Consider the following 15,006-nt stretch of genomic DNA (forward strand, 5'->3'; position numbering starts at 1 on the left):
ATTTTTTTTAAGCAGATTATTTTATTGTTTCTTTAAACAATCAAACACAGCAAGCAGCAAATATTTGTCCACACTCTTCTGAAACCCCAAACCATATTCAGGTTTTGACAGACTAATTTCAGCTTTTCAATTTAAAAAAAAAAACCACAACAAATTTTGAAGGAAAGCAGACATTGCCCGTGATTTTTTTTTCTGCTTTTTAAAACCCCCTAGTTTTCGATCCAAAAAAAGTTTTGATGGAAAATATTTGTCCAACCCTTTTAATGAGATTTAGTGCCTTTTAGCACTAGCTGATTCTGAGAACCAGTGATACCTTGTAAAAAAGTTTTCTCAAAACTGGGTTCGTGCCAAGATGCGGAAGGTTTATTTTTCCCAGGGCCACCCATGGGGAGGAGCAAGTGGGGCAGTTTGCCTGGGCGCCACAGGGGCCCCCACGAGAATATAATATTGCAATTTTTTTTTTACGGAAGGGCCCCCCAGAATTGCTTTGCCTCAGGCCCCCTGAATCCTCTGGGCAGCCCTGTATCATGGGTTTTCCCAGTTCTTGCCTGGCCACTCACTGTGCTCTGCCCTTTTGTGCTACTGACTTCCATACCTGTTATCTGCTCTTGAAATGCACAAAGAAATGTTGAATTTTGCCATGAGATTGCAGTCACATACAATAGTAATAGCATAACAACTCCAGATATCGGTTTTACATTTTCCCCCTTAAAGGTTGCTGGTTAAATCACAGTCCCATGGAATGTTAAATTCTGCTGTTTGAATCAGTATAATAAAGTTGCTTCTTGGGGTTATGAAGGAAACATTTGCTCTATTTAGCAGTGATATCATTCATAAAGATTTGTGTATCTTATTTTACAAGAACTGGTAGCTGGATAAAGAATGCCTAATTTGTTTAAATCCGTGAAGAGTCCATTTATTTTTGCCATCTTACATATGTGTACCTTATGTATTAATAATAAACCAAAGCACTAATAATAATTCCTGATGAAAAATCATTTAATAAATAGTATATATATTGAAAAATTCTTCTACAGAAAATATTGAAAAGATTTTAACGAATTTTCCTGTTTAGAATAAACAATTGTTCAATATCTCTTTTTGTGTTTAAAGATCTTGAAAACTGTGCCAGGTCCTTGGGGGAGAAAAAACTACATGACACTGCAACATGAGTGACGGTAAATGTGATAGTCAGTTTTACAGTGTTCAAGTCGCAGATTCCACATTCACTGTACTAAAACGGTACCAACAATTGAAGCCCATAGGATCTGGGGCTCAGGGCATTGTTTGGTGAGTAATACAAATTTTATTTAAACACAAACAAGTTTAAATACAAAGCAAACTGTGAACATACTCTTGGTATAAAAAAAGGTAAACTATACATGTGCCAGAATATAAAATACTCATTGTAATTAATACTTTTATCTCTTGTTACAGGATTATGAACTAAGCAGGTTCTACAATACCTGCTTGCTGTAGCGTCTAGTATTGAATTTTCGTTTTAGGAAACAAAATTTAAATTCTTAGATATCTGCATAAGTTGTTAAAATGGGTAGCAAATTTCCTTCTCATTAATCATTTTATTTTTATTTCTAGTTCTTACATTCCCCATGTAGTTATGATATTACAGTGTAAGGTATGACAGTGAGATGGTGAGAGATTCTGGGTTTTACTCGTTTCTTCATCCTGGCCCCCTTTTTCCCCCCCCTTTTATTCCCAATCACTCCTATCCATTTCTAGGAGCCATCAATGCAGTGCCTTGCCATTAACTGGCAGGATGAGGCAAATCAATGTCATTGTCACTCCATGGATTAACCAGAAAGGGATGCTGTGTGAGGGGTTGGGCTGGCCGTCTCTTCCTTGGTGTGTCACCTCAACTATGTGTCCAGCCTCCACTGCCCCAGGATGTGCGAATCGTTAGTCTGATCCTGAACCTTAGTCTCTTGTATGGCACCACAGCACTGGGCCAGCTTAAAGGTAAAACTTTTCAAATGTTTTTTAGACTGCAGCTATCAGCTCTACCCAGATTACCTGTCAGGCCCATATTTTATTGGGCAAAACTTTATTTGGTACTAGCAGGAATGTGTAGGTAACTGTAAAAGGATACCAGCGGTCAAGGGGGCAGAAAGGCATCACCAAGAATACCCTGGTATTGAGTTGGAATAACAGCCCCTGGGGCTGTTACACTTTAAACATACACATTTTAAAAAAAATATTTTTCTACCTTTTTATATATATATGTAAAACAAATTTATTTAATCTCGCCCATTTTCAACTGTTGTGGATGTGTCTGAAATGCCATTGTCATGCTATTAGGCAAGAAGTAAAAAAAAAAAAAAAAAATTTAAAATGGAAACTTTCATTCTTCCTTGAAATTTGTGTGTTTGAGTGAGGCATGTGTAGTCACTGCATGTTAAGTATTAGTGATTACGTTTATTTATTTATTTGGCGTATGCAATCCTGTTGAGCCGAGCCAAGCCAAGCCAGGTTCTTATTAATGATGTTTAAGGCATGAAGGCCTCCAGGAAATTGAGTCATTTAGCAGTCTTCAACAATGTGTCATAGTTTGTGGCTGCCCACATTGACATAATGGTCTGTCTCTAAAACAGTGATTAGGTAAACTTCAGTATGACTTTTAATTTTTTTCCAGATTAATGTATCTTTTTGTTAACTTTAATTTCTTTATATTAGTACCAGATGGCATGAGGAATTTAAGATGGAAGTGACCACTCTTTTTTTAATAAATATGGTGCATTTCTGTCCCACTTCCCTGCTGCTACAAACCAGATTGCTCCCTCAAGGTGAAGTCCAGTGCTGAGGTTAGGCTGTAAGGTGGGAGGAGTGTTTGGTCTGAAAATTCTGGATTGAAGAGGAAGGGTAGGAATACAAATCAGAGGTACACCATTTCTCATTTTCTTCTGAAAACTGTCTGCAAATTAAAGAAGCAGCAGCTAAAACTACATCTTGTAAAATATGTATAGAAACTTGCCAAAAATCAGCATTAATAATCCAGTGCTTCAATACAAAGAATGATATGCTCCCTTAACTGTTGTACTTCCAGTTTGCTAGCTGGAAAGTTGTAGCTTCCAGGAAGTAGGGTTTTTTTGCTTTTTAAAAAAGGGCTTTTTGGTTAATCATAAGATGAATTTTAAAAATACTTTTATTAGTTTGTCAAAATCCAGTTGAGCTCTGAATCATTGGTGGGGGGGGAATCCCCATTATTCAGTTCATCATTTTAACTACAGGAGATTTGGAGTTAGTTACTTCCTTAACAATATGAGAATAGGAGCAATGAGAGTTGCCCAGGTTTTACTAAGAACCAATGTTAATACTGTTGCACTTTTCCTTTTGGTTGATATTAATATGTGAAAAGAAGTAACACATTTGTTCTAATATCTAATGTTGGTGTTCGCTGGTAGAGAGAGTCTTTTTTTAACCTCAAATACAAAATAAAGATTTTTGGAAGGAGCTCAAAGAACTTGGTTCCTTCAGAGAGTGTTTTAACTCTCCTCCCTTCCTGTTTAAGGGGACTAATCACATATCACCCTTTTATATTGTAGACAAAGTAGAAAACTCAGGGTTTCCCTCCAAGATTCTGTTTCTTTCTTAGTTTGTGACTATTAATGTATTTGAGCTTTTATGGTAAGACTAAATCTACCAAAGTTTTAAACACCTCTTTCAACACAGTCCTCCCCCCCCCCCCCCAAATATTCTTCCTTTCCTCTCCAAATGGCTCTTTCCTATCGGGGGTATGGGGTGTGTAATTTAAATCAAATTGATGTAAATCATGATTTACATCACTAGTCAGGAAGACTCAATTTAATCATGGATTTCTACATAAAAGTGCATTCTTGTTGGTTTTAATCTTAATACATATTCTTCACAACTCAGAGACGGATGTAGGTTTCATTTTTAGAAGGTACACACTGTATATTTTTTTAAGTGATTTATTTTGAAAACTTTTCAGATAAGTTTTACAGCTATATCAGAAAATGAATAATACTTTGGTTATTTCATTTATCAAAGGTAATTGAAGCAGAGATTATGAAGTCATTGGGAGGTGAACTATCTCCAATTCAACAGGTTAATCGTAAATATTTGGAGGATTTTCTTTCCATGCTTTATTAGGAGGAAAACATCACCAGACAGACATTTTAAATTGTTTTATTTAACTAAAACAACAATGTGATATATTCTGGATTTTTTTCTTTAACAGCAAACATAATATTTTAACAAAACAAGCATATGAATTTTTTTAATTTAGTTAAACATTCAAGTTTTTTAAAATCAGGGTTGTTTTTGTTAAAATTGCTTTTAATTAAAATAGTTACATGAAATATTTAAAAAAAAACAAACCCAAAAGTTAAATGGACTATGTCAGCCAGGTCAACATGAAAAACTTAAAATATTGGCTTTTGTAGCTAACTCAGTCATCTTCACCTTCATTTTCCTCTTTGTTCATAATCTGGAAAAGAACAACAAGCTTTCCTGCTTTTTCAGGTCCCAAACAGTTTCTCAATTTGGAATGAATTAGTCCAAAGGAAGAAAATATTCTTTCTACACCGGCAGAAGAAGCTACTGCTGTTAAAAGTGGGATTATCACTTCAACAGTCTCTCTGAATCCAAGTGCTTAAGTGACTTCCACCAGTTCACTGGTGTGACTTTCTTTAAAACATCATCAGCAAAGATATATTTCTTGAATGATTCACCCTTAGCTCTGAAGTTTATTATAGTTGGCATTATGGAGGGATGATTGCTGGATGTCCATGTCATAGCCAACTCCTCTTCTTCAGCATTTAAGGTTTGACCCTGCATACTGAGTATTGAGAATATTTGCAAGAAAATCAGCTGGAAATAGAGCTTGTCCCGTTTTGTTTTTTTAATGCTTGTAATTTAACTCTGTCATTTTATATTTCTCTTTTTATGCTGTCACTCAGTTCCTTCCAAATTTCAACAGCATCAGCAATAAAACAGCTATTTCGTTCAAGGCTACAGAAATAGGCTTCAGGGTACTCGGCATGTGTTCAACATTTCTTGTAAGCCCAATGTTAAGAACTTTTGGCTGTGACAGTACCATCTATTTTTTTTCACAATTTTGTTCACAAACAGTCATCAGATTAGGCCAGTGCTTGATATAGTGCTCAGAACAGTCCATTACTGAGTTTCATTGCATGTCTTGTGGGAGAGTCAGCTTGGTTCCTCCCACTTTTTTTAGAGCAGCTTCTGCAAAGTGGTTGTTATGGAAGTATTTTGCAATTTCAGCAACATTAGCCTTTATTTCTGAAACACTGAAGTCTTTGGCTAGGAGGTGCATCAAATGAGCACTGCAACCGTATGTTATTAGCTTGAGATTCTCTTTGCTCTCTCCTGAATTTCTTCTCATCTTGGATGCATTGTCTGTGACCAAGCTGCATACTAGACATTTGAATTTTTTTTTTCACAGTTTGTTATAGCTTTTACTCCTACCTCTTGTAAGTATTCTGCTGTGTGCACTTTTCCTGACGTAGCTATTGTTTCTATAAGGAAGACACTCCTTTGTTTCTGTTGTCACACAAACACATACAACAGGATCATTGTGGATATTGCTCCACCCATCAAGACTCAGGTTAACATACTGCTCAATTTCTCTATCATATACTTTATCCAGCGATTTGCCTGCAATGTCTGCTCTGTTGGGTGAACTATATCCTGGTCTTAATGACTGAACCATGTTAATGAAGTGTGAGTTCTCAGTCATATGAAAAGGAGAGTTTGTTGCATAAACAAACTGGGCAATTTTTTCATCAATTACACCTCTACCTTGATATAACGCTGTCCGTGGGAGCCAAAAGATCTTACTGCATTATAGGTGAAACCGCGTTATAACGGACTTGCTTTGATCCACCAGAGTGCGCTGCCCCGCCCCGCCGGAGCACTGCTTTACTGCATTATATCCGAATTTGTGTTATATTGGGTTGCATTATATTGGGGTAGAGGTGTACCTCTTTTTGTAATCTGCTGGTTCTTACCACAAACTTATCTATGGTGGTTTCTGGATGATGAAGTTTTTTCTTTCTTTTTGCTACAGGTGATAGACTGTGGCTATGTGACATACATGATATGACTGAAACACTATCATTGGCAGATAACTCTTAAACTATAGAAAATGATGGTGATATTGAAGGTGGATAGTCTTCAGAATCCTGTATGTTGAGGATGAATTCTCCTAACAAAATAAGTCAATGCAGTTATTTAATTATTATTTTAATACTGTTCATTTAGTATTACTCATTGCATTCACTGACACTCAGTACTTCTTTAAAGGTGAAATTGTAAAAGGAAGATCTGCCCATTTCAGCTATTTATTTTTTATCACAGTGGCATCTAAAATGGTAGTACCATAGAGTAACAACCATATTTTTTGCTCAAACATGAGAATTCAAGAATAGTCCAGAAGGAAGATGGGCAATCCTTAAGAAAAAAGTATGAAATAAAAAAGTTTACCAGCCTGAAGATCCTGCATGTTCAGACATGTTTCTTTCATCATCTTCAACGCAGCTTCCTCCTGAGAAGGAACACTTCTCATGATGTTATTTCATTCATGCAACCAGGCCTTGCATTTCTTTGTTACGCTGTTTGCATTTTGCACAAAGGGCTATCTTACCTACGGTTAGAGGAACTTCATTAAAATATTCCCAAACTGGGTCTCTTTTATGGCCTGCTGCCATTATAGGTTTTCCCTTCTAGTGAGAGAATGGTATGGTAGATCTCAAATCAGTGAAGGCTACGCTCAGTGAGACCTCAAGACTTCTGGAATATGCTGCTCAAACAGTTTCACTTTTGTTTCTACCATTGTCCTGCCCTTCTCAAATTTATCTCCAGTCTTCTCCTTATCCATATCTATTCCACCCCTAACAATCTTCTATTCATTGAACTTTTTGAAACTTTGCACTTTTAGAAAGAGGTAAGGGATTGACCCTGTGTACACAAATTTGCAGAGGGACGGTAGGGTTGAGGTCTGTTATTTCTCATGTCTATATATTATTTATTTAAAAACATTTTTGCTGTTAACAAGCATGTTCCCTCTGGAGACACAAATCCACAGTTTGAGAACTGCAAAACTAAGCATCTTTGATGGTATCTTCTAGATTGAGCACTGAGTCCCATTGGGTAGATAGAAAGATTAATTTAAATAATCTATGCAGAAGTCCCTGGAACCCCATAAGATTGGGTCCCTAATCCATGAACTATTGGAACTCATTTACAAAACTTTCCTTAAACATTACATGAATATGTTGTCTCATACTATAGAATTAGAATGTATAATCCCTATTCCATGATGAGATATGAGCTATAATATATCTTAATTAAAACTATCTTTAGATAGTTTTTTCCCTCAAAAAGCATTTTATCAAAAAAATCTAATTTAAATAAAAAATCTGATTTTTTTTAAATTTTAATTTGTTTTTTATCCACCCTGTTTCCTATAGACTGATTTATTTCCTAGCTCTCTTCTCTCTTCAAGCTCCGCCCTCCCCCATGGACTCCCTCATTTTCCCTGCTTAGCTTCTTCCCTATTCCAAAAATACTCCTATATCAGGCCCCTTCAAGCAGCCAAGCCATGATCTTGGGGATCCTGCTTTTTTCATTTCTGAGATGTAGGCCATGCCAATGTCTGTACTAAAGGAAACATTTCAAAATGTGATTTTGAATTTTTTTAAACAGTATTACAGAAAGAGATGACATAGATACCTTAAGATTTAAACATATAGTTTCCTAAGATTAAAGTGACTATGGGAGCCAAGTAATATATTCTTGAAGAGATGCTTTACTGAGAGTGGTCGCAAGGCATGTAATGCAATAACTTACTGTATATAGTGTTTTCATTCCAGTACCCATCACAGACTAGTTGAGAGCAAAGGCACAGGGCCTAATTAATGGTGAAGATGAAAAGCCTATGTTTGTAAAGGACAGATAGTTGACAAGAACTATTCTTGCCCGATAATAATCAGAGCAACACAATAACAAATAGCACTTGACCTAAGGGTTTGTGTTGCTGCTTGTAATCTTTTTTGGAAAGGAGAGAAAAGAGTTAAAGTGGTGAAATTGACAGTGTACAAATTAATTATAGTCCACTGTAGTTCAAATAGATATTCTCTGTCTACTAAAAAAGAAATAACTTGGTTACCACAAGAATGAGCATTGTATAAATGCCTAGACAGAGAGATAGGTAAGAGTAGAGGTAGGGAGGAAGTTAAATCCTTGGATCTTTCAGATGTGTATGTATTTTATATAAGGGTAGAAACTGGTATTTTGAATTTTTTGTGTACGGGGATGTAAATTAATAAAAGTCAGGGTACATTTTGCTCAATCTGCCAAATGTCACTTCGTAAAATTTTGTATTTCCTAATGCAACTCTGATCATAAAATTATTAGTGATGTATTATCTTTCACCTGGTACTGTAAGTGCATTCTTAATCTGCATTATGGTTTACTGTTCAAGCAGAATGCTAAAGAAAACCACTATTGCTAGTGGTGAATGCCCTAAACCATCTTTCATCTGAATTAGAATTGTGAAGAATTCACACAGGTGTTTGTAATCTCAAACATCTGTAAGAGAATCACTGTGTGATATAGGATGTTGGAAGAGTATCTTGTTCAGGTGGAAGGAAACTTATTTAATAGACTTTCCATTATTAGCCCAGATGATAAGGAAAATTAAGGAGATTTTGGCAAAATAAACCAACTTCTATAAAATGTTGTACCTGTAGCAGTTTTCATCTAGATGTCTGTCTTTTTTCCTTCCAATGAATCCTTCTAAAACTAGGTGTTTGAATTTAGAATGATAGGGAAATAAAAATACTTCTTGCTCAGCAGTCTGAAATGTTATATGATGCTTCTCACCGTAAACAAATAATGAATTATAAAGCATTTGAAAATGAGTACTTGATTATGGTGTAGGCCTTTTGGCTTTTTTTGAAGTGTCATTTTGTAATACTACTAAGTATTAGAGTTCTTGGTTTCCCTTACCATATTGCAGTTTCAAAGTTGCTTTCATACTGGTTAAAGAATTATAAAACCTTTAATTCATTTCTTTCTGTTTGTAGCAGCCGACCAGGTTTCTTTCCTTAAGCTGTATGTACAGCATACACAACTTAATTTGAAATATGTTGTCATGGCCCTTCCTATAGATCAGCGAACATGGAATGGGTGAAAGTTGTGGCTACTGACTTGCTTGTATCCCTACCGAGAGAGTTTGTCAGATTTGTCATCTAATCTCTGACTTCTGGAATAAAAATGGAGACTTTATTCCCCTTAAAACCATTCATGTATGCATTGCTGTTGGGGTAGTATATCTACTTGTGACTGAATTTGATACTCCTGGGGGAATTAGGTGCCAAATTAAAAATCTGCAAAATTCTGTATATTTTGTCGAAATAACACACTATAAACTACCAAAATAATTGAAACTGGCATGATTATTTAAAAATATCTGTCAGCAGCTATATCTGTAACAATACAGACAACAAAATTTTTCCCCTGGAGTAGAGAGTTAAAGAAACCTCTACAATAACCCAGTTCCTGTTTGTCTGCCCCATCCACACCCCTTGCACCCTTGGAGCCCAGCTGTGGTGTGGCCCCCAGACCAGACACCTGCATCCCCTCCCCCTCAGAGTCCAGGAATCCAGAGGGAGAAACAGTCTGTTGTTGGTCCTGGACTTGTATGGAGTTTCCTGCACACCACCACCTTTTTGCAGGTGTGCTGGGAAACACAGCTGTTCGGAACTCTCCAGTTCCCCCTCCGCCCTCGGCAGTTTCTTCTGTTTGCAAGCTGGGAAGCTGTGCTCTGCTGGGTCCAGTGGCCAGCAGCCCTGCAGCACCAATTCTGCAGTGAAAAAGGAAATTCTGTGCAGATCGTTAATTCTCTGCAAATTCTGCGTTGCACGGTGGTGCAGAATTCCCTCAAGAGTAATTTGAGAATTATCAACCACAGTTTCATCCAAGCACACTTATTTGTTAATTATCAGAGGGGTAGCCATGTTAGTCTGTATCCACAGAAATATGTGTATCCACTTTAGTGTGTATCCACAGCCTATATCTGTAATTTTCACTCTATGCATCTGAAGAAGTGGGTTTTTTACCCACGAAAGCTTATGCCCAAATAAATCTTAGTCTTTAAGGTGCCACTGGACTCCTACTTGTTTACTAAGAGAATTTGATATTTTGTACTGATTCACAGAGTTCATATGTGTAGCACTTTCTACATGCTAATACAGTGTTATCTTGATTAGGTGAATATTGAAAAGTGTCCACTTATTCATGCTGGCTGGGCGAAAAATACTATTTTAAAAAACATCTGTTCAGTTGTCTTCCTCCCTTTATGTATTCTCTTTTACATATTCAAGCTTTGGCTCTGTGAACAATTGAAAATTACCTGATAATGGTGACTTCTTTAAACAAAGCAGTTCTGTAAAATAGGTAACTGCTTATAGACTCTAATTTTAGGTTAGAAATGTGTGTTAATTAGAATCTGGGCACATAATCATGTCACCTCTACTCTTGAACAGTATTGCATTCCCTGTAGGAGAAACAGTGATTTAATGTTGACAGAGTATGTACTATTTTATTTCAATATTGAAGCTACCAAAGGGAGGACTGTTGTGCAGGAGTACAATGATACACCTCTACCCTGATGTAAGTTTTTCTGGCTCCTGAGGACAGTGTTATATTGAGGTAGAGGTGTATTATGGTGGTCTTCAGTCTACTGCTATGTGTGCCCTAAAAAGGAAGAAGTAAAGAGAAGCTGCTCACAAATAGCTTTAAAAATATTTGAAAAATATGTGGCAGAGCAGAACATCCATTGACACTAACTGATCAGCCAAAATAGAGCGTGGATTATATATGCTCAGAATTAGATACTTGTGGCTATTGAAAACAAATTTAAAACTCCCCTGCAAAACTTGTTCATATAAATGGAGACAGAAGGTCACTAAGAAAAAGTAAAGCTCTTGAGATAAAAGCAAATCTAGTTGCCTCTCTTTTAACTGGAAACCTTTCTTCCTAAAATCTGTGATTCCTGTTATTCAGTCTGTGGGTTGGAGTGCCCTTCTCCCAATGATTCATAAAACTAGAGAATACTGAAGGACTCAATTAGTAACATTAATTAATTTAATTTATTTGTCATATTTTGCAAGCTTAAAAAATGTCTTAAACTGCATACCTATAAGGTTCTCAGTGTCCAGAGCCCCCTGTGTGTTAGCCGGGGAAGTGATGCACTAAGGTATCTGGATTTAAAGTGAAGACTTTAGTAGTGCATAGTTAATATTTGGAAGAGAAGTGCATCTACCCTAAAAGTAGTGCCAGCAGCACTGTGTGAAAAACTCATTTAGCCCAAATTAAGCATCAGATAAACTTTTTATTTCAAGTAAGGTTAATATAACTTAAAGTTGGATTTTGCCCCAAACGCTGATATTAGTGCCCCCTATCTTGGCGAAGGTACTATTGAAATTTTCAGTAAAAATGCAGAGGGCTTCTGTTTTATACTTCAGTCATCACTGGTAAAGGATGTGCAGGTTCTGTTTTGTTTGTGTGTGAACAGAGCTGAGAAGAAATGAATATGACCAGGTTTGTGGATTTGCATGGTTTCAAACCTTGCTTTCTTGTTCCCCCAAAAGATTTGCACTTACGATGTTTCTTTCAAAATTTCAGTGCTGCATTTGATACAGTCCTTGGGATAAATGTTGCCGTAAAGAAGCTGAGTCGTCCTTTTCAGAACCAAACACATGCAAAAAGAGCTTACAGGGAGCTTGTTCTTTTAAAATGTGTCAATCACAAAAACGTAAGTGTATTTTTCTTAAGAATTTAATTTATTTTCAAATAGTGCTCCAACTAATAGTGAACAACAGTGCATAAAAGTAAGCCTTAATTATGGAAAGGTCAAAACCGGTTAAGTGTGGGTCAGAATTGGCAAATTATTGTAGATAGCAAAGACTATTATGAAAGTTTTGACTTCTGAAGTATTTGAAATGTAAAACAATGAAAGTGCTGGAACTTTGGTAACATATATTAATGTGTCTAATATTAAACAAGAACATTTTTTAGGTAGACCCAATCTATATTTGCGTTTATGGGTGGGAGTGGGTGCTTTGTTTCCTTTTGAGGTGAGGAGGGGAATGAGGTTTTTGAATCGATGCAGCTGCATTAGTAGAACCCCCCAGTGTAGGTACTGCACCAGTGTAAAACTGGGTTGCTGCAATGCAGTTTATCCCAGTAAGTTATACTAGCACCAGGGCTATCTTTTCCGTTCCCATGGTCTAAGCAAGAAGGCTTTTACTGGCCTCCATCTTTCAATCTGTCTGTTCAAAAAAACAAACAGAAAAACAAACCTAAACAAAAAAACAACCTGTGCTCAAGGGTAAACTTTGAGACAGAATCATAGTTTAACAGTACTTGCCTATTAGCAATAGTGAGATGGTACTATGCTGCTGCTAGCTTATCTGAATAATATGGAAGATATGTTACATTTTACTTGTGTAAATCTTGACTGAACTTTGACAATGCTTTGAAAACATAAAGCATCATACTGGTGCAAGTACTAAGTATCCTAATTACAAGAATACCAGGATATGAATACCAGGACCATATTGTTATGAAACTTTTAAAGGATTTTGAGAACTATTTCCAGAAACAAGGCATATCTACACAGCAGCTAGACACATGTGGTTGGTCCATGCCAGCTGACTTAGGCTCATGGAGCTCCTGCTGCAGGGCTGTTTAATTGCTGTGTAGACATCCGCTTTTAGGTTGCAGCCCAAGCTTTGGGACCCTTGCAGGGACTTAACAGCAATGAAACATCTCTGCACCCCAAACCCCGCAAGTCCAAGTCAGCTGGCACAGGCCAGCTGTGGGTTTTTCTTTGCTGTGTAGATATATCCATAGAGCAAACAGGTTGATGGGGCATCTCTTGTCTGTGTACTCTTTGGATGCAGTTTTTCTAAGGATAGAAGACACTTGCACACCACTTTTTCTCTCAGGATTTTTGAGTGATAAAATACATCACCAAGCTATTATTCTGGGCACAACATTTTAGATTTTATTTCATATGTAGGTGGGAGGAGAAGTGGTTTCATGTAACTTAAATGTGACCTTTTAAAAAATGTATAAGATCTCTGGTGATATTTCAACACAGATGCTGCAGTCTTGTACTTGTACGTGTGAAATACATTAGTAACAAACCAGTCTAGTTTCACTGTCAAAGTTGAGTGGCAAAGTATATCAGCAGTATAAAGAGAGGGAAACTTGAGTTTTTGTATTTGTTTTAATAACAACATTGTCTTGCTCTACATTTATAGTGTGTAAAAATTCATATATTTAAGGTTTCTTCATGTTTTATTTTTATTTATAGATAATTAGTTTGTTAAATGTATTCACACCACAGAAATCACTGGAAGAATTTCAAGATGTGTAAGTACTGTAGTTCTTAAATTTTTCTTGATAAACGTTGTCCTGAATTTAGAGGCATATTCTGTGCTTTCTTACAACTTTCTGGCTGTGAAAAAATATGATACTGAAGATAGTCTCTGGCCTGTAATTAATCTTTAAATGTTACAGTGAGCTCCTTGAGAAAATCTGTAATTAAAGTTGTTGTGATATGTGTGTAGTAATAGAAACTAATGGGAAAAGTAAAAGGAATACTTACCTTTTCAACAGCCCTCTGCCACCTTTACTGACTACACATGGATCTGTAATTATCACAACTGTTTTCCTTTAGATAGAATGACCGTCAAATAAGTAAATTCAAGACAATAAATCAATGTGGATAACCTGACATGCTTTTCTGAGATCAAGCCCATCAGAATCACAATACCTCCATCTTTAATTACAAGCTGAATATATTTCTTAACCTAGATCTTGTATGTGGTGGTAAGAGATCTGTCGAAGTATTCATGAGGCTCCAGTCACTGTGATATCTAGGTGCTAATGTGTATGTTGTTGCAGCTTTGGAATGGATTTATTTGATGAATGGCATAAAAGAGGGGTCGCACATTAATTTGGAAATTAATCATTGCTCTTTATTTCATGAAATGCTTTCCCTAATTTTGTTGATGTTAAGTCAGTACACAGTGAAAGGAAGTCTCAATATGGCATGTTTATTTCTTCATCCTATCTGTAACTTGTGTGTAAATTTCATCTGTACCTAGGTTACATTAAGAGACACAACATAAACTACCAGTTCTGCTCTTAAATTTTGTTTGGTAGGATTGATGGTTTTAATGGATTTCCACTCTCTTGTGAGAGTTTGTTTATTTTTGTTTATTTTTTATTTAAACGTTTACTGTTTTTAGATCATTGTTTTAAACAAGTTAAATTATAACGTTCAATATTTTTGCCTTTTACTAACATTCCAACACTCATTTTTCAGTGACTTGCATGGGGTCCTATTTAAAAATATATTCTGATGCTAGTTATAAAATACCTGAGATGAAAACAATTTTTTTTTATTCTTTATACTGTAGGTATTTGGTTATGGAACTGATGGATGCTAATTTGTGCCAGGTTATTCATATGGAGTTGGATCATGAAAGAATGTCCTACCTTCTCTACCAGATGTTGTGTGGTATCAAACATCTCCATTCAGCTGGTATCATCCACAGAGTAGGTAGTGCTTTGATAGTAACATTGACAACAAGCATCTGTAAAGACGGCATTTATATGAAATTTGTTTTTGCTGGTTATCTTATAAATCAGTATTCCATTTCTTATTCATGTTATTAATAGTAATGTGAAAACCATATCTGATTAAAGGACAGACAGATGTATGTGATAAATGAAACTCCAATAACCAAACTAGTTCTGCAGATGATAAAAGGGCATTTTCTGCAATTTTTTTGTGTTAAATGAGACTAAATATAAACACAAATTAGGGAAAAATATAAAATACATGATATTAATATTGATAGGTGACGGAATGTCAGTAAGGATGCTCCAGGAAGCTTATGGTTAAAGCAAGGGAATAATTTGTATTAA

At 36.1% G+C, this 15,006-nt stretch overlaps 1 protein-coding gene across 5 annotated transcripts in view; it reads left to right on the forward strand.

The window, feature by feature from the left end:
* Window positions 1–15,006, forward strand: part of MAPK9 (mitogen-activated protein kinase 9) — a 77,042-nt gene that overhangs the window by 13,198 nt on the left and 48,838 nt on the right. For all 5 annotated transcript variants that reach the window (XR_007775388.1, XR_007775389.1, XR_007775387.1 and 2 more), the window contains exons 2-5: window positions 1,114–1,290; window positions 11,689–11,818; window positions 13,385–13,443; window positions 14,496–14,634. Coding sequence is in view for 2 of the 5 variants with exons in the window: in XM_050961612.1 (XP_050817569.1) it covers window positions 1,169–1,290; window positions 11,689–11,818; window positions 13,385–13,443; window positions 14,496–14,634 (450 nt within the window). In the remaining 3 variants the exon portion in view is untranslated. The remainder of the gene's footprint in view (window positions 1–1,113; window positions 1,291–11,688; window positions 11,819–13,384; window positions 13,444–14,495; window positions 14,635–15,006) is intronic.

This window comes from Gopherus flavomarginatus, chromosome 7 (assembly GCF_025201925.1).
Source record: "Gopherus flavomarginatus isolate rGopFla2 chromosome 7, rGopFla2.mat.asm, whole genome shotgun sequence".
NCBI classification, from domain to species: Eukaryota; Metazoa; Chordata; order Testudines; family Testudinidae; genus Gopherus; species Gopherus flavomarginatus.